At 43.2% G+C, this 24,077-nt stretch overlaps 1 protein-coding gene across 6 annotated transcripts in view; it reads left to right on the plus strand.

Moving 5' to 3' along the window:
* Nucleotides 1–24,077, plus strand: part of RERE (arginine-glutamic acid dipeptide repeats) — a 204,189-nt gene that overhangs the window by 123,647 nt on the left and 56,465 nt on the right. For all 6 annotated transcript variants that reach the window (XM_051786293.1, XM_051786295.1, XM_051786296.1 and 3 more), the window contains 4 exons: nucleotides 1,124–1,172; nucleotides 3,858–3,982; nucleotides 4,796–4,895; nucleotides 12,831–12,929. In XM_051786293.1, coding sequence (XP_051642253.1) covers nucleotides 1,124–1,172; nucleotides 3,858–3,982; nucleotides 4,796–4,895; nucleotides 12,831–12,929 — 373 coding nt within the window. The remainder of the gene's footprint in view (nucleotides 1–1,123; nucleotides 1,173–3,857; nucleotides 3,983–4,795; nucleotides 4,896–12,830; nucleotides 12,930–24,077) is intronic.

The raw sequence follows: 24,077 nt of genomic DNA on the forward strand, positions 1-24,077 counted from the left end.
AATTGGGAGTTGGGGGGATATTTGGAGCGCTGGGGTTTTTCATATTTAAACTGAAAACAGCCCAATTTTTTGTGCAGGTACAAAACCTGCTGGTGCAGCCCTTGGCTGGGGTGCAGAACTGGAGCTGGCAGCCACTGCCCAGGCATGTTTTTAGGTTTGACTTGCACTGACTAGCAGAGATGTGCACGGCTTTAAAAGGAATCCTGGGAATAAAGGAAGAGCCATCAGCATTTTCTCTTGTCAGGTTCCCCTTCCTTCCTCATAGGGAAAAATTCTGACACCTTGTAGCTGGAAAAAAAAATGTACCCTGGTATTTAATGTGTAACTTTGTAAATATAAAATTGATTTCCTAGTTCAATCATTCCTTTGCATAACCTGAAAACAAGAGAACAGTGTCAGAGCGTGTCTAACAAAAATATGCATTTGGGGGGGAAAACATTTTGACATGTTCTTATTGTTGTCAGGATGCTCTTGGCATTATATTTTGGAGTGGATTTGCTTCCTAGGAAGGGTAACATTGCCAAAATATCAGGGCACAGGATGGAGTGTTACAAACCCAGTGTTTATTCCTGTCTGACAGGTTCTCCTGGGTAAGGCCTGTTCAGATCCACACTTGGGCACTGGTGATTTACAGTTCAGAATGGTCAGTGAGGGGAAGTTGAACTTAATACACCTATTTAAACAACATTTTTGAAATGTTGAGGTGAAAGTGTTCATAAAGACATGATATTATCACTTAAAAAAACACCCTCCAGTGACCTTTCTGGCATCAAATGGGATTTAATGGTTTGGTGGTTTTGCTGAGGGATAATACTTGCCATGTTTTCTGCATTAGTTTGGGGTTGAAACAAGTAAAGGATCCCAGGATTTGTCCAGGTCAGGAGCTTGTTGGAAGGTGACTGCATGGCAGGGTTTGGAGCTGGCCATGGGCAGGGACACCTCCTGCCACACCAGCTTGCTCAGTGTACACCTGACTATATCCCCCCTTGTTTTCTTAATAACATTTATTTTTGCTTCTCTTCCGTTTGCATTGGAAATGCAATGAAAAGAAATGACAGAACGTGCCCCTGAATTTTATGAATTGCAATTCTTTCTCATTGCTGGTTTCTTTTTTATATCTTAGGAGGCTAAACAGTACCCAAGGTGAAATCAGAGTTGGACCCAGCCATCAGGTAAGGGGTTTTGTTTGTATCCCAACATCTGGACATGCTTTTGCCTCTTGATCTGTTCAGATGATGCTGATTTAAAATTACATCTGTTCAAACCCGGCGAGTTTTTTAGAATCATCTTTAGATGACTCACTTTAGTGAGTCCTTTAGAATTCCTGAGCCCAGGGTTTTCTGACAGATGTTGATATATTAATGATTTTTACTAGCAGAAGTGCTGTTGGGTTAATTCTTGAATAAGATTGAAGCACTGTGAGATCTACTGGAAATTAAAAAGTGCCTTAAGTCCTTTGGATTGTTCAAATAGGAATTGAGAAAGGTGAGTGTGTTCCAACACTGGGAAGCAGAATAAGGTTAAGACTGTAGTTGTGCCTGATATTTTAGTGCTAATTTGAGGGAAATCCTTCATAAGCAATGAAAATAATCTGTTCCTAAAGAGCATTAACATACAACTTACTGTGGTTCATGGAGCCAGATCTGTCACTGGGAACTGAATCCTCTCCTTTACTTGTAGAATTGACTTTGCACTGTCCAAGTACTGGATTTTCACATCCAAGTGATGAATATTCATTCAGACCCTTTTAAAAATGTTGTTTAATAACAAGTGAAAGTAAATATTTATGTAACATTCTTAAGGATGTTTTGCTTCAGAGGAAAAACGTCCTTGGCAATTCAACCTGTGCTGTTCTTTTCCACAGTTATAATAAGAGCACTGTAAATGGTACCTTCAAAACAACTTTCATCTCAAATTGTCATCTAATATTTTGGCAGGCATTAGTCACCTGTGCTGGAAGGTGTAATTACCAGATGCATTTATGGATGGGGGGAAAAAAACCTAGAGCAGGGAGAAGGTCCAGTGATTTAGAACACTGTTAAATCCTTGCTTGCTTAGTGCTTTAAACTTGCATTGTTCTCTCCCTCACCTGCTGAGCATCCCTGTACACCCTGACAAATGTCACCACTGAGAGGGTTCTTCTCAGCCTGGTAATTAGTGTAAGGTGTCATCTTAAGATCCAGGAATGGCTGATTGTGGTGGCCCTGGTGGGAAGTCAGGCTGAAGGTGGTATTTGCTGCTCTCTGTCCTGTCGTTTGATTCCGTCTGTGGAAGGTGTAAGAGGGTCTCCTGTGCACCCTGGGCTTGACTCAGGGAGTGGATATGGATCCACTTCCCTCCACCCACCTTAGTGAGCACAAAGTACATCCAGCAGAACCCAGAAACAACGCTGAGGTCCCCAGGGGGTAGTTTTTTATGAATCTCTTGCCTTCTTTTTCCTTAAACAGTGTGTGTTAGGGATGCTGGAGGCTGTTGTTGGGTCGGTTTTTACTTAGAGCACAGATACCCCGAAGTGTTGCCTGTGTCATCACAGCAGACAAGGACACAGTGAAGATAAATGTGCTGTGGAGTTGCAGTTCTCCAAATTCAGCAGCACAGGAGGACAGAGGGTCTCTACTGAATGTTCTCCTGTGACAGCTTTTGGCTAATTAATGCCCTGGTGGTGGAGGGTCCCCATCCCTGGAAGTGTTTAAGGAAAGACTGGACGTGGCACTCGGTGCTCAAGGTGGTGATGGGTCCCAGGTTGGACTCGGTGATCCTGGAGGTCTTTTCCAACCTCAGTGATTCTGTGCTCAAGAGGAAGTTGCTTTTGGGAGTGACTCCAGTAATTAAGCACATTCCAAGGGTACAGGAGGCTGAACATGGATTTGTGCAAAGTCCCCCGGCTACTGGAGCACATGGCTCCTCCAGAAACCTCAGCTGGGGATAATGCTGGCTTATCCTTTTCCAGAAGAGAAGTTCAATGACATATCCATTTTCCCAGGCAAGAAGTAAAATAAAGTACAGATTAAAGAGCAGAACATGAAAGACATCTGAACCTGTGACTTGTAATTACTGGTTATGTAGAAATGTTGCCTCTCAAATACGTTTAGCGTTGTAAGTATAGGAGGTAATTATAGGGCTTAAAAGCTGTTTCTGAAGAGGCTCTCAGCTATCTCATCTCATAGCAGTAGATGACTAAAGATGCTAATTGGGTCTCTGGATAGAGTAGTGTAATACTTATTTAGTGGCAGGGTTCATTTTGCTGAGCTATCTCGCTTTCAGGAAATGTCTTTGTTTCTCTTTAGAGTTTAAATGATTTACCGAGGATTTAATTTTAAATTTAGTATCACATGTGTGTGGTTTTTTTACTAATTTAAAGTGGGACACATATGGTTGCTACATTCTTGCCTTCTCTCTTATTAGTATGTTCTGTGAGTATGTTATAGCCTGGCAAGCAGAGTTGTAGCAGCATCTTTGTTACAAATGCAATCGCTGTCTCCGAGGATAAATTGTCCATCAGTGTTTGACTTCTGTACAACAGAGGGCTGTGTTTGCAGTACAAAATGGTTTCCTTTCAAGCCCTGATATTTCTGCAGACATGCTTGGTCTGTGTGTTGGGCTGAGAAGTGGTGTTAACCTGCATAATTGTCAGGAAATGAGCTGCCCTTCTGGAGGAAGAAATGCTGAATGAAGGGAATGGGTTGGGGCTTGATGACCCAGTTTCCTGATAAACTTCTGAAAACTTGGAGCAAGTAGCTTCACCACCTGTTACCTGAGTATCTTCCATCTATGAGATCATAGTATTGCAGAGAATTTACAAGCTTCCTAACATTAGGAAGAACTGTCATGTGTGTCTGAACCCCGTTTTTACCCAGGCCAAGCTCCCTGACCTGCAGCCCTTCCCTTCCCCGGACGGTGACACGGTGACCCAGCACGAAGAGCTCGTGTGGATGCCAGGAGTCAACGACTGTGACTTGCTGATGTACCTGAGGGCAGCCAGGTAATTCCAGCCACCATCCTGCAGTGCCTGGGTCATGCTGGAGGGGGAATGTGGGGTGCTGTGTCTATGCAGTGGGATCCAATCCCTCCTTTATTCTCTTTCGGGATAATGGGGCTACTGAAATGTATGTTTGAGACCAGAATGCTCAGATTTGCTGTTGGGCCAACAAGGCATCTTTGCATCAGCTGTGGCTTTTGGCTTTAAAATGCAAAGCCAGCAGTGTGTGCTGGCATGATCCAGTGTGGGATGGGCATGGTGGAAGAAGGGAAGGAACTACTCTGAGTGGAAGAGCCGTGACAGCACAGGATTCCTGTTTGGAGCTCCAGTTTGCATTTCAGTTCCTTACACATCTCTGGTTTGCCTGGTAGATTCACAGTAATTCAGAGTCTTAGTAAATTACTTGTACCTTGTAGGAATTCAGAGATTGGGGAATCTGCAATTCAGTTTAGTTTTTTTGACATAATAAAACTAAGATGACAGCAAAAAGTTTGCTGTCTGCTGAGACTGTTCTCATGTCTGGAGGTTGTATCTTCCTTAATGCTCATCAGGCTCTGGTACTACTGCAGTGCAGATTTTTAACTGATGAAACCCAATTAGATTGGATTTTAATTATGAAACAATTATTCCATATGCTGAGGTGACTCAGCTTTCCATAACCACCAACATTCGGTGCCTCGTTCTCCTCGTTCCCACAGTACCACAAGGCCCCGAAATTCATGATTTAAGCTGTAAATACACTCTTTATGCCTCTCATGATGTGTGCATCAAAGAGCAGCTGAGGAATGTCAACTCTTTTGCCCTCAAACTCCACAGGAGCATGGCAGCCTTTGCAGGGATGTGTGATGGAGGATCCACAGAGGACGGTTGTGTCGCTGCCTCCCGTGACGACACCACCCTGAACGCCCTCAACACAGTGAGTACAACTCCTGCAGGGAGGAACAGCCTTCCCAGTTATTTCTGGGCTCCTCAGTGCATAAAACAGGAGATAAAACAGATTTAGGGATCACAATATGAGGCTGATTGTAGCTCAACGTTCCTTTCAAACCCCAACCCGTTTTCTGAGCTGTGGAACTTCAGTGCTGAACTTTTGGGTGGTGCCTTTAAGGGGATCCCAGGGAATGTTCTGTGTGCTCAGGTCAGGTCCACCAGCTGGAATTGTGACTTTGTCAGCTGGCCCTTGACCCGGCTGTTGGTCCTTCCATTCAGTCCAGCCAGTCTGAAATGTTAACTGAGGTTCAAATGCCTGCATTCTTAACAGGGAGAATGTTCCCTGTGTAGCATTAGCTTATCAAAACCACTTGCTTTGGGGTTTTTTATTTGATTTCCACTTCTGTTTGATTTCATGTGTTTCAGAGAGTGCATCAGTTTTCATCCTGCAACAGGCAGGAGTAAAACAGTATTAAGATCTCAAATGTTCCTCTGTAATACTTACTAAGTAAACAGTGCCAGAACTTTCATTCTTGTTCAAATACACACACTTGAATGTGTAATGAGCTGAAATCCAAGATCAAATTCTGCACCCAAATTAAATCCTTCCCTGTTGTTCTCCCTTTGACTTCTGCAAAGTCAGGTGTTATTTCTCAGTGCTTCCCAGAACTGAGGGGAGTGTAGAAATCCCAGTCCTTTGGTTCCTTTCCTGAAGGTTTTGTGTGATGCAGATTTTTATGCTGTTTGATCAGTGTTGCAGTTCAGTCTCTATTGCACATCCTCTTCAGGTTCTTACCTGTGTTCCATTTTAGTTCCTGCCTTTCCTTGGGATGGATGCCACCTGCTCCTGCTGGCTCACCACTCCAGAGCCTGCTGAACTGTTCTTTAACATCCTTCTCAGAGGCTCAAATTCCTGTTAAGGTCAAAAATCATCAAAGAGCTTTTGGAATTGGAGTTTCTCTCCCCTTATCTATAATAAAAGACTAATGCAGAAAATTCATTTAACTTCCCTGCTTTGCCATCTACTTTAATTACCCCCTTTAATCACTCAGCAGCCCGAGGAGTCTGTAATTGCACTTGTAGAATTCTTGCTTCTGAATTAGATTAGTCCCAAAATATTTTGGTTGTGTTCTTCTAATTCTTTTCTCTTTGTATTGCACATCTATTTTAGAAAATACTTTCCTTGTCCACTTGGAGTTTTTCTAGCAAAGAGTTTCCTAATAATTAATAGTTCTGTCAGGGATATTTTAAGAGACTTTGACTTATTTCTGAGAACCTGCTTTTTGAAAGACTGACTTAAAACAGTTAAATTTGTTGTCCTGACAAAATGGTACCTCTTTTTTATCTCTCACTGTCTATTTAAAATGGATCAGATTTATCTGATAAATAATTTGTGAGACTCTTAACCTGCACTAAGTTGTGTTTTTGTTTAGAAATTATCATATGCAACCCAGAAGATGAATGTAAAAGAAACTGATAGGGTATGATTTCTTATTATGGAAATCCAATAAACTTCAGAGCAGCACTTCACATAAATCAGTCTTGACAAGCTTCTTTGCTGGTGTTTTATTTATGTAATAACAGGTGCTGCAAGCCCCTAGAATGATTTATTGTTAATTATACCAGATAGAAATGAAGATCATGGAAGGCACAGTGCAACATACAGACATATATATTTATATTTATATCTCAGCCTCATTGAAGTGATTATTCACTTAACGTGCCAGGTAAAACTCCAGCTCCCGTTCCTTTGTTTGGCTGTTGGGATTTGCTGCCACATTTGTCATTGTAACCCTCAGGAAGGAAATCAAGCTTTCATTTTGGAGTTTGTTGCCCTGCTGATGAGTTCTGGGGTCAGGCTGGGAGGGGGGGAGGAGGACACAGCAGCTCCTGCAAGGCTTTCACCACAAGATGTGGTGAGAAACGAGCTCAGAAAGTTCTGTGTTGGAAAGGGGATGCCCCAGCTCTGCCAACCCGTGGGAGGGTGTGCCATGGTGAATGTTTAACCTCAGCCTGCTGCTGGTGGGTTGTGTGGGGTGAGAGCTGGGCTAAATCCTGGGGTAGCTCTTCCCCTCCCTCCCATCTCTCTGCCCGTGCCCTCAGGAGCTCTGCTCCAGCCTCAGATGTGGTTTGAGATCCTCTCTGTGTCAGAAACTCCTGACCTCAGTTATCCTTTTGACCTGTGCCTGCTGGTCAGAGGTTGTGCAGTTCTGTTCTCACAGATCCCAGCTCAAGGAGGAGTTAATTCACTGTTTTGTGCTGGGTTTGGAAAAATTCCAGAGTGACATTTCATCCCCAGTGTTCTGCCTGACCTGTTGTTGTGATCCAGGAGTGAGGGTGGGAACCAGTTCTATGGAACAACAACCCCTAGACCAGAATCTGGGCATGCCCATGTGCAGACCTGGTGTTTGAGCAGAACCTCTGAGCTTTTGGGCATTTTGAGGCCGTGATATTTTTGCTGGGGAAATCAGAGCCAGCAACTCTCATCTATCCTCACACGGGGAAAAAACAGCACCACTGCAGCTCAGGTACTACTACATGGAGGGGAGACACAACAATCATATGCTAATATTGTGTAAATCTCTCTTTACTAATAGTGTTGTTCTGCCTTCTCATCACACTGTTACATGGGAACATGTCATTATGAGTGACAAACATGACAGTGTAATATCAGTTTAAGGAAATGCAGTTCTAACTCAGATGTCACCCAGACAAATTACTCCCTGTTTTAACTTGCCCTTAGACCAGATTTTCTTGTTCATTAACTACAGACAAGGTTGAAAGCATAAAAAAAAATTATTTAAATATATGTTAGCATTTCTTATTATTACCAGTTTTCCTTTTGGATGAGTCTTAATTAACATTTACTCTCATGGTTCAAATGAGGTGCTGGAGCACTTCAGGGGCCAGTGCTCTCTGCCTGGGCACGTTGGGAGATGAAGCCACCTCTAGTGCATGAGACAATTTGGCCACTTTGAATTTCCATTCATCCTTATCCTTGCTCTTAGGGGAAAAACTTCAGCACTTTATTTGCTAGATGAGTCAGAAAGCCTTTCTACAGAAACTGTTGAAACAGGCAGATAAAAAGGGTCAAAAATGACTGCTGTGATTGCTTTTAAAGTTTTTGAGGAGTATGCAAAAATATTTGTGTTTTCTGGAAGTTTTTTTTTAAATGCTGTTTCAAGTTCTTGCCCTGGGTGTGTGTGGAGCACTGGCCATGCCTGCAGTGCCCCACAGCTGTTTTGCAGCTGGATTTTGGGCTGTTTGGCAGTACCAGTGTGTGCAGAGTGGCTGCATCACAAATACCAGGCTTTTCAACCTTTATCAGTAGCATCTTAGATCATTTGGAAGCCATTGGAGCTGTTTAGATGCTTAAAAAGATGAGAACTGAGGGGAAGAGATGGAAATTGAGGTTTTGGGGTTTTTTTTTGGTTTGGTTTTATCTGATACCCAACAAGACAAGAACACCAAATGCCCTGAAGGGCCCCTTTGTCTTGTTGGGTATCAGCCAGGGCTGATAAAAATTAAATGGAGCATATTCCATTTTCACAGTAGGGCAAGATGCCCATAGCTATGAGGAATATCCACATCCAACTGAGATTTGTCAGCTCTGCTTCTGAAGGAAGTGGCCTGAATCGCATTTTGTGTTAAATCAGGTGTTGGGTTGGAGTTATTCCACCCAAAGACGGGGCTACTCCAGCCACAGGGCAGGAATCCTCATCCTGCTTTTCATTTTCCTCATCTTTTCCCTTCTCTCTCATCCTGGGATGTGATTTGTCTGGGACCAGTGGTCGTTCCATGGAAGAACCAGCACTGGGCCGTGGTGAACTCTGGAATTCCAGTGCTGCCCTATAAATGCTGGATGTGACTGTATCCCCACAAAGATGTGGCTGTATCCCCACAAAGATGTGGCTGTATCCCCACAAAAGTGGGTTCTGACTGAACAATCCTTTCTGGGGTTGTTCAACCTGGAAAAGAGAAGGCTCCAGGGTGACCTAATTGTGGCCTTCCAGGACCTGAAGGAGCAACAAGAAAGATGGAGAGAGGCTCCTTACAGGGCCTGGAGTGCCAGGACAAGGGGGAATGGCTTCACACTGACAGAGGGCAGGGTTAGATGGGATATTTGGCAGAAATCCTTCCCTGTGAGGGTGGGGAGGCCCTGGCACAGGTTGTCCAGAGAAGCTGTGGCTGCCCCATCCCTGGGAGTGTCCAAGGCCAGGCTGGACAGGGTTTGGAGCAACCTGGGCTAGTGGAAGGTGTCCCTGCCCATGGCAGGGGGTGGAAGAAGATGAACTTTAAGGTCCCTTCCAACCCAAACCAGTCTGGGATTCTGTCATATCCAACTAGTTCAATAACACTGTCCCACCAGACAGCAGCAATTTTTCCTTGGAGAAAAGGACTCTGGAATGTAACTGTTCTTAATGGACTGCAATTATTTAACACTGTGCCATGAATGCAGCCCAACTCAGATGGGCTTTTCAAGGCAGCTCCTAATGACTGTAATTGCCAAAGGATGCCTTGCTGGAGCTGGAGCTGCCAGATGCAATGGCACTCTGAGCTAAAAAGGTCACAGTAAAAGGGACATTTAAATTAAGTTATAAATTACAATTGAAGAACAATATTTTGATGAGCAAGCCCAGAGATGTCAGAGCTGCAAGATGTAATTCATGGGTTCATTACAGCCCAGAGGTGCCTGACAGCTGAGCCGTGCCAGAGGAGAATTTATTTGCAGCATCACAGACAGGAATGGCAGCTCTGCTCGGGAGCAGGGGCTGGAAACCTTGTGGGAATGTGCAGCCTGGCTGGTAATAGGCCTTCCCTGGGATCTGCTGTTGTTTAATGACTGCTGTAATAGAAATGAGGGGGTTGGACATGTGCACGTTCAGAGTCGTTCTTTAATCCTGTATTTTCTGGTTTAAAGCACCTCTGTGTCTGTTCCTGTTGGTGCAGTTGGGGGCTGACAGAAAGTCACAGTGCTGCAAAACAGAGATGGCAGAGTTAATGCTCAAAGTGGTGATTCTGCACCTGACAGGACAATAACCCAGTGTTTATAGAAATACCTTGAGAAGTTCAACCAGAAGTTAATGAACCCAGAGGCAGTCATCATTAGCTGTTATTTATATGTTTGAATCTTGCCAATAAAGTGCTTAGATACATTAAATGACTGCAAGTAATAAGCAGAGAATGAGCCAGATTGAGACAGGTAAATTTAACTCCAGCACTTAGAGAAAATATTTTTCCTTCCTGCTGCATTATCCTACTCCTGGCATTTAAAAACCTTTTTTTTTTTACTTGCTAAAAGTAACATTTTTCAGGAGACTCTAAACCTTTATCAGGTCTGTTTTTACACGTGTGTCTTCTCTGTTAGGTGACTCTTCTTTCCTGCCTGTGCTGATGGGTTTGGTGACTATTATATTATTAATATAATTACTTGATCAAAAGTCAATGCTTGTATTTTCTGTCGCTGATTTGGGACGGTCTTGGTGGCCTGTAAACTTTGACTTTTCTGTCAGGCCAGGCCATTCTTTCTGGGCTTCTCTGGTTGATTTTGTTTGCAGAGATGGAGCTGCTTGGGCAATTAAGGGCTGCCAGGGGAAAAAAACCACGTGTTGTCCTTGAGGCAAAATAAAGATGCCCTCCAAGTTCCAAAGAGGCTTTGGCATTCCTGGTGCTTGGGGAGGGAGCAGAGAGGGAAGGGAAACAGAAGCACCATTCTCTTCAACACTGTCACATTGCCTAAGTGAAAAATCTTCTGGGTAGTGCAATGCACAGGGAAACAAAAAAAAAACCCAACCATTTGCAAGGTGAGCTGGCAAAACAAACAGTGCTTTTTTGCTTTAAGATGGATTTGTTCCCAGTGCCGGAGTGCAAACAAGGAGGAAAATTAATGTGTACCCAGTAGAAAAGGCAACATCTTATTTCCATGCCTGGAAGTGGGTATTGCAGATACCACAGGGGGCTTGAAACTTGCTTTTTTTACTTGTTTTTTTTTTTGGTTTTTTGAAGTTAGTGGTGGTGGTTGAGCACTGCAGGCTCAGCTCTCTGCTCTTACCTGGGCTTAGATCACTTTTGGAAGTTGAAGCCTTGTTTGCTGTGGTCACTCTGCCTGTAATTCCTGCCCCAAGTACCTGCAGCTCCCCTGGAGGTGCCATCTGAAAGCTGAACATGAATACAAATCCACTCTGGCTTAGTTTTCTTTCTTGTCCCCATTATATTATTCAAGCACTGCAGAAACACCCTGTTTGCTGGTGTTGGTAAGTTGCTAGTTGTTGGTAAGGGGGAAAAAAAGTGTGTGTTCAGGCCTCCAGTTAAGGAAGGTGAAAACACACTGTGTGTAAGGGCAGAGGTCTGTGCCCAGGAGTGACCTTTTATTTTTAGAAGTACTTCACTTCCTTCAAAATTCCCTTAAGTATTCAAAAATAAAGAATGCCCCAGTAACTTGGTGGAGGTGGAAGAGCACCTTTAGCAGCTCAAGATTTGTTCCTGGTGAGAGATCTGAGGCAGTTTGTGTGAATTTAACCCATCCTGTATTAATTTCTTCTGGAACTCAGCTGACATCACATTCAGCCCCCTCACTGTGGCTTTATTTTTGAGAGGTCTGTGCAAAGGATCTGCTTTTATAGCTCCCCTGCTCCTCTTCATTTTGGACCCCAGTGTTCACTAATAATTGTTGATCCAGTTGTGTTCTGGGGACTCAGCTCTTCAGATGTTCTAAAGGAGGCCCAAAACTATTGAACTGAGAGTTGACCAGCAAATGGAATAAATGAGCTGTTACTTTTAATGCCTTCAAGTTCATGTGCAAGGGTTTGGTTATTGAAGAAAACAATGGGATTTCTAACATATTTTATCCTCCAAATGGATTGGGTTTAGAGACTGTCAAAAACTGGTTTTGCTGAAGAGTTAAGACAAGAGAAGCAATATAAGGGCCCTGGTTTGGTGTTCCCTGCTGTAAAGAAACCTTTGAGGGTCTTTTGTAGAATTCTGTGCTGCTCATGAACAACTCTGAAGGTTTGCTCTGCTCTGTGCTTAAAAAAACAACCTCCTGTCTGTGCAGAGAAGTTGGGATGCAAATGGTGTAGGAAGATAATTCAGTTTTTGTCATCCCAGCAATATTTCTTTTCTTTGAGAGCCTTTTCAGACAACACAGAGCAAGCTCCTTCCTACTCCTTCAGTGCTTAAAATTCCACTTGGAAGGCAGGACAGGCCCTAAATCTGCAGTTTCCTATCGAGTGAAGAGCCAGAGATTCTCATGGGCTCCATTAATGCTTTTTTCCATGCAGTTGTTTTCCTACCCCACCCTGATTTTTCATGTCTCCTGTCTACTTTTGATCCTCTAGATACTGAATTTGGGGGAGAAAAATCAGGTGCACTGTAGGCTCTGGCTCTGAAAGGGTGAGGTGAGCTTGGACATCCCTGGTTGCTCTCTGGAGGTGTTTGTTCCCTTCCACACTTGTTTTCCAACACCATGGTGATCTTTGCAGTGCCAGAAAAATAAAGGGAATTTTCTGGATGGGTAAACTCGACATCCCATGATTTGCAGTCCCTCCTGTGTGTGTTACTTTTTCCAGTTGATTTTACTGATCTGAGCAAAACTTGCTGTGTAAAATACAACTCCTTTTGAAAAACACTTTGTTGGAGCTCCTTATAATTTTTCTTGGAATTGCTAATGTAAAAATAATATTTTTTGGTGAAAGCTTTCAGTGCTTTATGGGCTCCAACATTATCTGGGAGAGGTTTAGGAAGGAAAGGGAAAACATACCCCAGTTACCCTTCAGCCTGTTTAAATCTCACTTCAGACATCCACAGGAAAAACAATTAGGCAGAGAACATCTCAGTGGGCTCCCTATGGTGGTTTTTCTCCCAAATATCAGCTCCCTGCTAAATTCCATGGCATGATCTGTTTGTCTCCCTCCTTTTTTAGCTCCATGAAAGCAACTACGATGCTGGGAAGGCCCTGCAGCGCCTGGTGAAGAAACCTGTGCCAAAGCTGATTGAGAAGTGTTGGACTGAGGATGAAGTGGTAGGAAATGATTTATTCCCTCCAGCCTTTAAAGTTCATGTTGCTTCTCTTGCTTTATTTTATTTTTTTTTTAATTTTTCTTTTTTTCTTTTTTTCTTTTTTTTTTTTCTTTTTTTTAATTTTTTCTTTTTTTAAATTTTTTTTTTTTAATTTTTTTCCTTTTTTTAAAATTTTTTTCTTTTTTTTTTTTGGTTGGTTTTGGCTTTTTGTGGTTTTTTTTTTGTTTTGGTTCTGGGGGTTTTTGTTTGTTTGGTTAGTTTTTTTGGTTTTTTTGTTTTTGTTTTTTGTTTTTTTTTGTTTTTCCTCCCCTAAAAAGGTTATCTTTATGAGCAAATATAATGTGCTGCACTGGGTAAATTTTGCACAGGCCTGAGTCAGTGGGGCCTTGTTCAATGTATAGAACTTTATTAGGAAATACATAAAGATGGGTATACAAATGAAAATGTAGACATGGGGATATAAATTAAAATAGACTTGGGGATATAAATGAAAAATATATACATGGGTACAGAAATGAAAAAATATAGACCTGGGGATATAAGTGAAAATATACAGATATGGGGATATAAATGAAAATATAGAGACATGGGGATATAAGTGAAAAAATATAGACTTGGGGATATAAGTGAAAAAATATAGAGACATGGGGATATAAGTGAAAAAATATAGAGACATGGGGATATAAGTGAAAAAATATAGAGACATGGGGATATAAGTGAAAAAATACAGACATGGGGATATAAATGAAAATATAGAGACATGAATATATAAGTGAAAAAATAAGGTACAGTGCAAGATAAATTACTCATGGAAAAGTGATAGGAATGAATGGATGAATTTTTAAGGTGGTTAACTGATAAAGTATTTGAAGGCATGAACAAAAATAAAAGGGTTGTTTTCTTGTTCAGCTTCTACTAAAGTGAGATTGGTGTTCTAAAACAGAGCTGGTTAATGGGGGGAACTTTGGTGGTCTCTTGGTGTTTTTAATAATTCAGGCCCTGGCTGGGGAGAGTTTTTTGAGCTCTTGTTTCTCTGGGAGCCTTTCAGGGAGTTGCTGCAGTGAATTTGGGGGCTTTGCTCTCTCCTTGTGCAAACCTTCCTGCAGGAGCTCTGTCAGGGCTCAACCAGGCCCCAGAAACCCGTGTTTGCAGCTGATTCCACCATCCAACAAAGAACCTTTGTGGGCAGGAGGCTGCCTGGAGTCAGGGAGGGAAGGAGGGTCATGTGCTGACACTGGCAGGGAAAGGCCTGAGTCTCTCTTTCCTGATAAGTTTTACAGTTATCTCGTCATAAAAGTGAGTTTTGTTTAGGGAACTGACTGTTGGAACAAGCACTGGAGTGCTCTGCCCTGTGTTCAGGAAGTTTGTGTTCATATTTCAACCCCTTTTCTCTGCACACATTCATGGTTAAATTGTACAGGGCAAACACCTCCTTTTTTTTTTTCTTTCCTGCGTAGATTTTTTTTTCCCCCCCCCCTCCTTGTTTTTTTCCATCAGCTGCACTGGGAGTGCTGGAGCTGCTGCAGCTCAGGGGTTCTCAATGCTCAGTCCCTGTTAGATGAGAGGGAGAATAGAGCCTTAGGAATGGAAAAAACAAAGTTTATTGCAAAGTGAAACATTACTCCAGAAGTGCAGACTGTGAGCACAGAGCAGTGATCACTGACTATAAATCATTGTCAGGCCCAGCTCATTTTATCATATTTGTTCTTGTTCTGTTCCATCCAAGTTTCCAGAAACACTTGGCAGCCCTCCAGCCTCGGCAGAGCCAAAGATCAAACTGTGCTCTTATTTATAGCCAGCTAAGCTCCACCTGCACAGCTCCACAGCCTGTTTGTCCCTGCAGCCTGGAGAAAACTCGGGATTAAAGCAGCAGCTCTGCACTTGGGAGCGTTTCTGGGACTTGCAAGGGAAGTTTCCTCATTGTTGGCTCTTTGAAACGGAGGAAAACTCTTTCTGTGGGATCCACAGGCTGCTTAGGAATTCTATGTTGAAGTGTTTTTCAGAAAATACTGATCTATCAAACCCAAAATCTGGCCCAAACAGTTAAATGTGGGTTTAACTGTTAAATTTGAGAACCTTAACTATGTGTGGCCCCTCCATCTCCTGATGGCAAGTGATGAGCAGGAGGAGGCCTCTAATCCTGTGGTGGGCTGATAATCCAAGAGACACAATTCTGAGGGAAGTAGAAGACCCAGGTCCAATCCATGTCCCTGTTTGTGCTGGACTTAGAATTAATCTTTTCTTGTAGCCCAGCAAATATCTACTTACTTAAGTTTTACAACTTGGATAAATAAGCAGATCCCACACCTGATACAGAGCTTTGGTCAGATAACCTGAACTGAGAAAGGCTTTGTGGCATGTGACCAACTCAAATAATCATCATAATAATAATGATGTAGGTCATAATAATGAAGATAATAGTGTAGCTCATGGCTTTTGTTTCAGTTTTTCCATTCCTGCCTTTCTAATCCCATCATATTCTCCCCCTGCCTTGCCTGTGGGCCCCCAAAAAAGGTCACACTTCCCTTTTTGTTATTCTTAGTTTAATTTTCTGCCAGATTTTTAAGATGAGTGTCAGAGCTGTTGCAGGGAAGCTGTAAAGGTTGTGTGGCTGGGAAAGAAAGGAGTGTTGGGGCAACCTCCAGGAATTGGGCAGGTGGTAAAAGCCACTGCAGTGGGGTGTAGTCACATTGATTCAGGGAAAGAACTGGCTTAGTACAAAACCAGTTCTTAAAACTCCACACTTCCCAGAGTCAGAAGTGCCCTGTGAGTTGGTTGGTCTGTGACTTGCACAAGGATTTTGGCTGAGTTGCTTCTGCTGTGCTGGGTGATTCCTGTTGTTGATTTTGCTGTGCACATGATAACACCTTGTCCAGCACAGCCTTTGTGTATTCAGTAGCATTTCTGATATAACACTGTGCATCACTCAAATTTATTGAAAATGTGGTTCTTTCTCAAGTTTTTTTCACTTTTTCTGTGGCCTCTGCTGCCCAAAGACAAACATTTCTTGTCAGTTAGAACAGCTCTGCTGCCCTGTGACCAAACTGTGATCTAAGAGCTGCTTGGCAATATCAGACCTGATTAAAATAAAGGATGGCAGTCCTGTTATTTTTACTGCTGCTGATGTGGTTGCAGAGGTTTAGATCAAATTAAACAGAGGATAAAATTGGCCAGTGATCGAATTACATGGAAGGCTTTGTAAATATGAAGATGGAGGTTTGTTGTCTCCCTGGCTTCTCTAAACCTATGGCTATTTTTAAACCCTTTTTTTTTTCTTTTTTTAATCCCAGTATGTAAATTCAGAGGCACAGTGTGAAACCCAGTCTTGCACACTGCCTGCAAAAGTGGCCAAAGCAACTTCTTCCCTGATGGGTCTAAATGCAGCTCTGAGAGCAGCTGTTTCCTGTTTGTCAGGGCTCATTCTCCACCTGACAACATCAATTCCCAGCAGTGATTTGACGAGGAGGGCTTGGTTTCTCTTGTCATGCTCATGAATTTACTCCTGTGGACAAGTTGGAGCAATTGTCATATATAAAACCTTCTCTGGGCACGTTGTGAGCACTCCCCAACACCGAGCAGCATCACCTGGGGGGATCTCCTCAGTGTGAGGCTGCAGTGTCAGGCAGGAGGCAGAGCAGCTTGGAGGAGGTGGGTTATTTGGGGAGAAGCCTCGGAGCAAGTCATGTGGTTTTGATCCAGCTGGCACCTTTTCCAAGTTCCCTACCACTGAATTCCATGTCTGGCTCTGCTGGAGCAGGTCAGGGTACCTGGGAAAAGGGGCACTGGATGTCACTGGGATTGTCTGACTTGGAACACACCAAGAGATCAAAATGCTCCACTCGAAGCAGGGGGTGGCAGAGTCAGAGCACTGAGCTGGTGGCCACCTCAAAAACTGTCTCTTTTGTGGTGCCAGCAATCAGAAATCTTTCAATTTTGGGTGCCAGCAATCAGAAATCCCTCCTAAGAATGGAATGGTGCTGGTCCCTTCTTCTTCTCCAGTTGGAAATACTTCAAAACTGACCTGGAAATTGTGTTTTGGAACATGCAGACCTGGTGTTTATGGAGAATAAATACAGCAAACTTAGCAGTGCCTGTGTTTACTCTGGTGCTTGCCCTGATTGCAGCATTTCTGGACCTTCTACAGCTTCCAGATTTGGAACCATGATCATTAACTTCTTTCAGTTCAGGTTAAACTCAACGTCCATATTTCCTGGCGTGGTTTCAGTGGAAATATCTCCCAAGACAAATTGTCCTTATGAAATTTCCACACATCTTTGGGGCGAAAATCTTCTCTGCAAAATTGCTTTTACACTTCCAGGGATGTTCAGTACAATTCTGACCCCTGCACTTGCTCCAGGTCCAAAAATGAGCTTCCCTTTCAGATCAGTAACCTATCCAATGGCTATAATTTGTAAAGGATGCCATGGTCACCTTAAGTTTTGTTCATTTAAATGGTTTTCTCCTCTGGCATTCCTGATGCATTGGAAGTGTGGAAGGAAACCAGCTGGTTCTGACTGTTCCTCACCCCCCAGCCCTGATTCCATCTCACCTCGTCGTCTCTTTGCCCAGAATGTGCTTTTTTTCCCCCTCTCTCTTTCTATCAAAACTACTAAAGAAATCAATAGGCCTTCCAGAAGAGAGAGAGACGAATCAGAACCAAAAGAAGCTCTAGTTTATTAGGTTTTTAATTAAACATGATGAACACATTTTAAATAACACAAAGGCCTCGGGCTGAGCTGCATCTAATCGAAACAGATTAAGTCACCCGTCCACACTTGGGTAGTTATTAATTCTGTTTATTTATGCATGCTTGCTGCAGGCAGGGCTTGTGCTGCTCTGCTGCAGCTTATTGCACAGGGATGCTTTTCCTGCATGGAACTGTGCTCCTGATTACCAGGCAGATGTTGATTATGAGGACCTGATGGAACCGCCTCTGAAACTCAGGGCTGAGCCTCCCAAAGTTCAGGAAATCTGGATAAAACAACACTGCATTTCTTGGGCAGTTCTTCCTTTTCCCTCTGCACTTTGTTCCATCTCTTCAGAGATGTTAAATTCTCCCAGGGAAATTGCCAAGTTTTCCTTAGGAGGGTTTTTTTTAACTTGTGCATCTCCGTGCAGAGCTGTCACTGACACCCTGTGACATCCCTGAGCACCAGCTTTTATCATGAAATATTCTGCCTTTTAAATATTTTACATTGCTCTTGATGTCGAGTAGTTGAGGTAAACAACCCTGATTCAAACAACCTCTTAAACTTATGTGCAGGGGTAGTTAATCCTTGCTGGTGCTAAACCTTAATTGGCCGTGTACATCAATTTACAAGTTCATAAATTTTAAAATATCCACACCTGGCTTCGGCTTTAAACTCATTTATCATAAAATACAAATGGAGATCTTTCTTCCAAAAAGGACAAGGTAGGGGAAAACTCTTTTCCTGATATGTTTGCAAGGGTTTGTAATCCAGCAGAGCAGGTCAAGAAATTACTTATGCAAAGCCCACGTACTTATTTGCTTGGAATCATCTTCAAATGTCTCTCACCTGCCCTTTTTGGAGCATCTGCTCATGAGAACATTGTTTTCATGGCTTCCTCCTTTGAAGCCAAGCTCTTCAGATGTGCTGGAAGACAGAGCTGCTTACTGGGGCAAAAATGCCCTGAATTTTATTGACTGTTTCTGTGGCAGCTCTAGGAAATGGAATTCACGGCCAGGTTGAAACAGAACCTCTGGAACAGTCGAGTGGGGGGAAAAAAAAAATCATCAAGGGAGATTGGAAAAGCTGAGTGGCATGGCAGGGCTGCATCTGACCCAGGCAGTGGGCTTAGAAGGTTAAGATATCACTTACTGCTCAGTTTTAAGGTTTTATGCACAGAAAATAAAACATTACAGCTTTACAGTGGAGGGACAGTTCCACTAAATTAACATTTTCTGGAATTTAGAAATCCAGCCATTTGCAAGTGTGTTAATCGGTGGCAGTTGGAATTTACTGAGCACTGAGATAAAAAACCCCACCAAATTTAAACTGCCATGTCCCAGTTGGGCCTGTACTTTAAGGAGAATAAATAAGATTTTAGTTCAAGCAAGTGTGGGAAGGTCTTGTCTGTAGCTTATTCTAAGAAGTGGAAAAGAACCATCAGCCCTCCCAGTGAAAAGTAACCGATGAGGGATGAAATTATTCTGCTTGAGGGGGGGAAAAAAAGTTGTTATTTAAAGGTTGCATAAAATTACAGTTCCTTAGCAGCTGGCAGGGTTACAAAATGATAAGCTGTGGCCAAGCTGGAAAACACAAGGTGTATTATAGCCTGAAAAGGTGAACTTGGTTTCAACACAGGTTTCTAGATGAAAGATAACCATCTTTTTGCTTGTGATTAACTTGCATCAGTGTTTGATCTGAGCCCTTGTTTAGAGGGATCAATATTGCACATGCAGCACCGAGTTTATTGTCGAGTCCTTTCGGAAATAAGGCAGTGAATTAAAAATCAATTATACGTGCAGAAAAGTTTGTGTAGGGCAATCAATTCTGTCCTTTTAGTTTGCCAAAAGATTCCATTGTTTAACCAGCTGTGAAAAGGAATGAATTTTAAAAGCCTCCAGCAAATGAGGGAGCCCAAATGGGGGGGAGGGAGAGATTTAAAACAAAATTATTTCAGCATTTCATGTTCAGCAGAGGCTCTTCAGGGATAAACCTATAAATCCTGTCAGTGACCTTGGCTTCAAAATGGGTGATTTCACTGCTTTCCCTAATCTTGATCTTCCCCCAGCTGCCAGAGAAGTTGGTGTTTTCTTAACAATATCTTTTTTTTTTTTAATTAATTATTATTTTATTTGTTTTGTTCAGCTGCCATGCACTTCTCGATTCGTGGTCTCTCTGCCTTCACGTGGAATATTTTTTATCTATTAAGCAACTTACCACGTTGCTGATCCCCCCCCAAAAAAATAAGACAACAGATATTTCCCCTCTCCAGTTGCCAGGGCTCAAAGGGCTGTTTCTGTGCAGGAACAGAAGCGAAACTCTCCACTCCAGCATAAACTGAATAATCCAGAGGTGCCTCCAGAAGCTGCTGGTTTCTGGGGTGGGGGGGGGGGGAAGAAAAAGGTCTTGTAATCCAGCAGTTTCCCTGTTGCCAAGGGGAAGGAATCTGCTGCCTGGAAGATTAATCAGCGAGCCGGCGCTTGATTGTCGGAAGCGCGGTTTTCATCTCCTTTCCAAGGGCATCTTAAAAACGGAGCTCCCGGCCCCTGCCCGAGCTCTCCATCATCCATCCTGGAGGGAGAACGAGGTGCTGGGGGACCCCAGTGCTGGCATTTGTCACCCCCCAGGGCAGGGGGTGGTTTGGTAAAGGAGGGGAGCCCAAAAAAGCCGTGCCTGGCAGTTCCTTAGCAACAGGGCCGGAGTCGGGTCCAGGGCATGTCTCCCCACTCCTGGTGGAGGAGCAGGGGCTGAAACAAAGCCTGGGCCTTGGGAAGAAAACAGCCCAGCTGGTCCCTCTCCCTGCTCCCATCAGGTGATGTTCTGGTCACTGGCACAGCTCCTGCCTCCAACACTCTGACCTTTTATTCAGATTTTATCTGCCCGGAGATCCGGAGTGTGGTTTAAATATAACAGCGTGTTATATCCTGTTCCCCTCCGAAAGGAAACTGAGTCATGGCCTTAGAAAGAGCAGCTGGAGAGTGGAGGGATCCTCACAATTCTGGATTTTCTGGGCTCAGTGCTTTTGCCACAGCAGGAAAACCAAGGGAGGGGTGGTAACTCATCTCTGGTGGTTGTGGTCAATCTTTCCCACCCCGTGGTTTTATTTTGGAGGTTGTTACATCTTGATCTAATTGTAAAACTGACCTGTTTACTCTCAGTTTCTTTGTACATAACGTAATTTCCAGATTCTGAACCGAATATTTTAAGATAATCTGTATTTACTCACAGTCTAAGTGACTTTTAAAAGGCTGATAGTGTTAATAAGATAACATTGCACCGTTTGCTTCCCGTTCTGAATGCAAATATCATAAATTACCTGGGGTAGATTTCTGTCTCGTGCTCCTTGGGGTGCATCACCCCAGCCTGTAGGATTGCATGAGCTTCTCTATGCTTTTGAAAGGGATTTGATAATTTAAATATGAGAAATGTTGATCAGCTGTCTGTTTTCAGGTATCTTTTTGTTGTTGTTGTTTTGGAAGTGCTATCAATGGAGTGATTTAAACTTAGATTCACTTTTCTACTAGTTAAGGAAGGGTGACTGGTTTCTTGGCTTTTACTGATGGCAACATCCAGAGTTCTTGGGTTGATTTAAAGTTATTTCAATCCTCCTGTCACTTCAGCAGTTTGGTTGGGTTTATCTGCCTTGCAGGTGGTAAGAAATTCAAATTATCTCCAGGATCCTTCCCTCCTCAATATCTAAAAGTGCAATTAGAATATAGTAGCAAAATAATGGTGAAGTGCTTTGATATTTTTTTCCTGTTAAGTGTATGATAGAAATCTCCAGCTTCTTTCCAAGTAATTTTGGCTTAGTCTAAGGTGATATAGGGAAAAGCATTTCCTTTTGTAATACTTATGTTGGAATTACACTTTATTAAATACCCAGAGCCCAGGTTTAGATTCCTTGATATGGCAAGTGGCTGTTTTATTTCCAAAGAGTTGTTTGCTGTCTGGATGGCAATTTGCTGTTCCTAACAAGATCGCTTTGAAAACACAAAAAAACCCCTAAAACAAAGCAAGTGCAGACAGATGACAAGCATTGTCTGCAACTTGACAAGATGATATTTCGTATTTAAATGTTTTTTCCCTGATAGTTTGGGTCTCTGCCTTAGCCTTGCTTTGATTCTGTTTGAACACAGAGCCTGTCAGCCCAGAGAACCTGAACTTTTGGACTTTGTCACCAGATTCTCTGTGGTTCTGCCCCCACAGCTTGTCTGAGAATTACCAATATGGCCCAGTGGCCACTGCAGCAGCAAATGACAAAATGCTCTTCAAATTGGTGTGGTGACATAATTCCTATTGAAGAAGGGTTGATTACTGTCAGTGTGGATGCTCTGTGTGCTTTAGTGCTCAGGGCTTATCTCTCTTGCACAACAAGAATGCCAAAACACCCCTCATTTGCAAGCGCTGTTTGCATGATAAATTTTGTTTTTCTAATCTTCCCTATCAACGGCCCCGATTTATTATTATTTTTTTTAATCCTTCAGATGACATAAAAATGCATTTTAATGAAGCAAATTATCAGGCTTTGTCTCTTCTGTGTATAAGCGGGGCGGCCACATTCAATTAGGCTGAAAAATGATCATTTGTTCTATTACAGGCTGTAACAGGGCGAGTGGAAAACCACCATCCATCACCAGTTGCTCAGCTCCATGTTACTTAAATCACTTGCCATCCTGTCAGGGGCTCAGAATCCTCGATGGGAGCCATTATTTAATTTAAGTTTGTGGAGGTGTCACTTGTTTGATAATAGGCTGGTTCTGTAGTAGATGCACAGTGACTAAATATTCATCATTTCCTACATCCATCCAAGAGCCCTAATTAGTTGTGAGGGTGGCAGTGCCAGTGGAGCTAATGATTGTAGTGCCATGGGAAGGGTTTGACAGCAAATAAGGATTTGATCCAAAGGGAGGAGAAGGTTCTTCCCCCAGAGGGTGGTCAGGAACTGAACAGTGGGCACGGCCCCAAGGCTGCCAGAGCTCCAGGAGGGTTTGGCCAACACTCTCAGGGATGTAGTGGAATTGCTGGGAGGATCTGAACTTGATGATCCCTGTGGGTCCCTTCTAACTTGGCATATTCCAGGATTCCATGAGTTCTGCTAGAGCTGCAAAGGCCTCGTTTCTGAGCCTGGCTCCCCCTTGCTCCCAGAGCCAGTGTGAGGGCTTTGGTGTATCTGGAAGGAAACTTAGATTTGAGTGAGGAAATGCCACCTTTTCCCAGTCACTGACCATGGAACAGTCACTGAGTGGCTTCACTTTTAACCCTTTAAGAGCAGGGTGTGGTTGGCAGAGCTGAGCCCCTGCAAACCCTGTCAGTGCTTCCCCCGGTGTGGGGGAGGTTCTCTCTTCCCCTCCTTGGTTAAGTGAAGTGTCAGATGTGTTGATCAGGCTCATGAGGGTGCACTTAAAAGCTGCTGCTCAGTGCTCCTTGCCCAGTGTTGTTTGTACTTTCATGTGCCTTGTGGTTTTGAATATATTGTGTTAAAGACTCAGTGCAGGAGCTTCTGGCTTTGTGGTTTTGCTTCAGCTTTTACTGACTGGCCTCTTGATATCTCACTTGTTCCCCTTGTGCTTGTTCCACTGTAGGGTTTTTTTTTTTCTCTATTCTTTTGTTCCTTTCCTCCTCCCCCCATCCCTCTCACAGCATCCCTCAGATTTATATGGCTTTTAGGCTACGTGGGGAGATGGATCATTCAGGCCTTATGCATTTAGAGGAGCTGATAAATAACGTGGCAGTGTATTCCCCTCCACTGCACTGGAATAACTTCCAATGCTCAAATCAAACATCCCATTTGCTACAAACTGAGGAAGGCAACGAGGGCACCTCTGGTTTATTAGGGTGCATATTTCATTTCTCTCTTAGGGAAGGTATTCTTCACTTCTGTGTGTCTGGGGAGGCAGTTCCATAGTCTCAGCACCACTTCCCCCTTGCCTCCTTCCCCCCAAATATCCACCTTCCCAGTTTCCCTTCCAGTGTTCACCTTTGTTGCAGCTGCATTTCTGGTCCTTCATTTTTAAATCTTATCATTTCCTCTCTTATTTGTGGCCATTTTTTCCACATTTGGCACCATTCCCCCCTCACTGGGGATGTGTCCCCCAGCCTGGAGTTGGATTTTGTCATCACCAGTATTATTTCTCTCCAGATTTGCACACTCAGGGGTCTCTTCATTGCCACTGCAGCCAGTGGCAGACATATCCTGAGAGAAATTCAGGGAGTTTCCAGAGGTTCCCTTATGTCATTCTGGTAAGGGTCAAAAACCTGGAATTTGTATTCAAGTGCCTGAATTCCAGCCTGGGCATCACTGCTGTCACAGCCCTGCTATTCAGTGATTTAGCTGGGAAGCCACCTGCAGAAATACCTGCCTCTCTACATGGATAATTTCCTTGGGGATTCTTGCCACCATTTTGTCTCATTATTCCTGGATTTGTTCATTGCTCTCAAGTCTGGGGGCTCTTGAAGTGCTT

Source organism: Manacus candei, unplaced genomic scaffold (genome assembly GCF_025592945.1).
Source record: "Manacus candei isolate 608988 ecotype Guabito, Panama unplaced genomic scaffold, ASM2559294v1 h1tg000022l, whole genome shotgun sequence".
Classification (NCBI taxonomy): Eukaryota; Metazoa; Chordata; class Aves; order Passeriformes; family Pipridae; genus Manacus; species Manacus candei.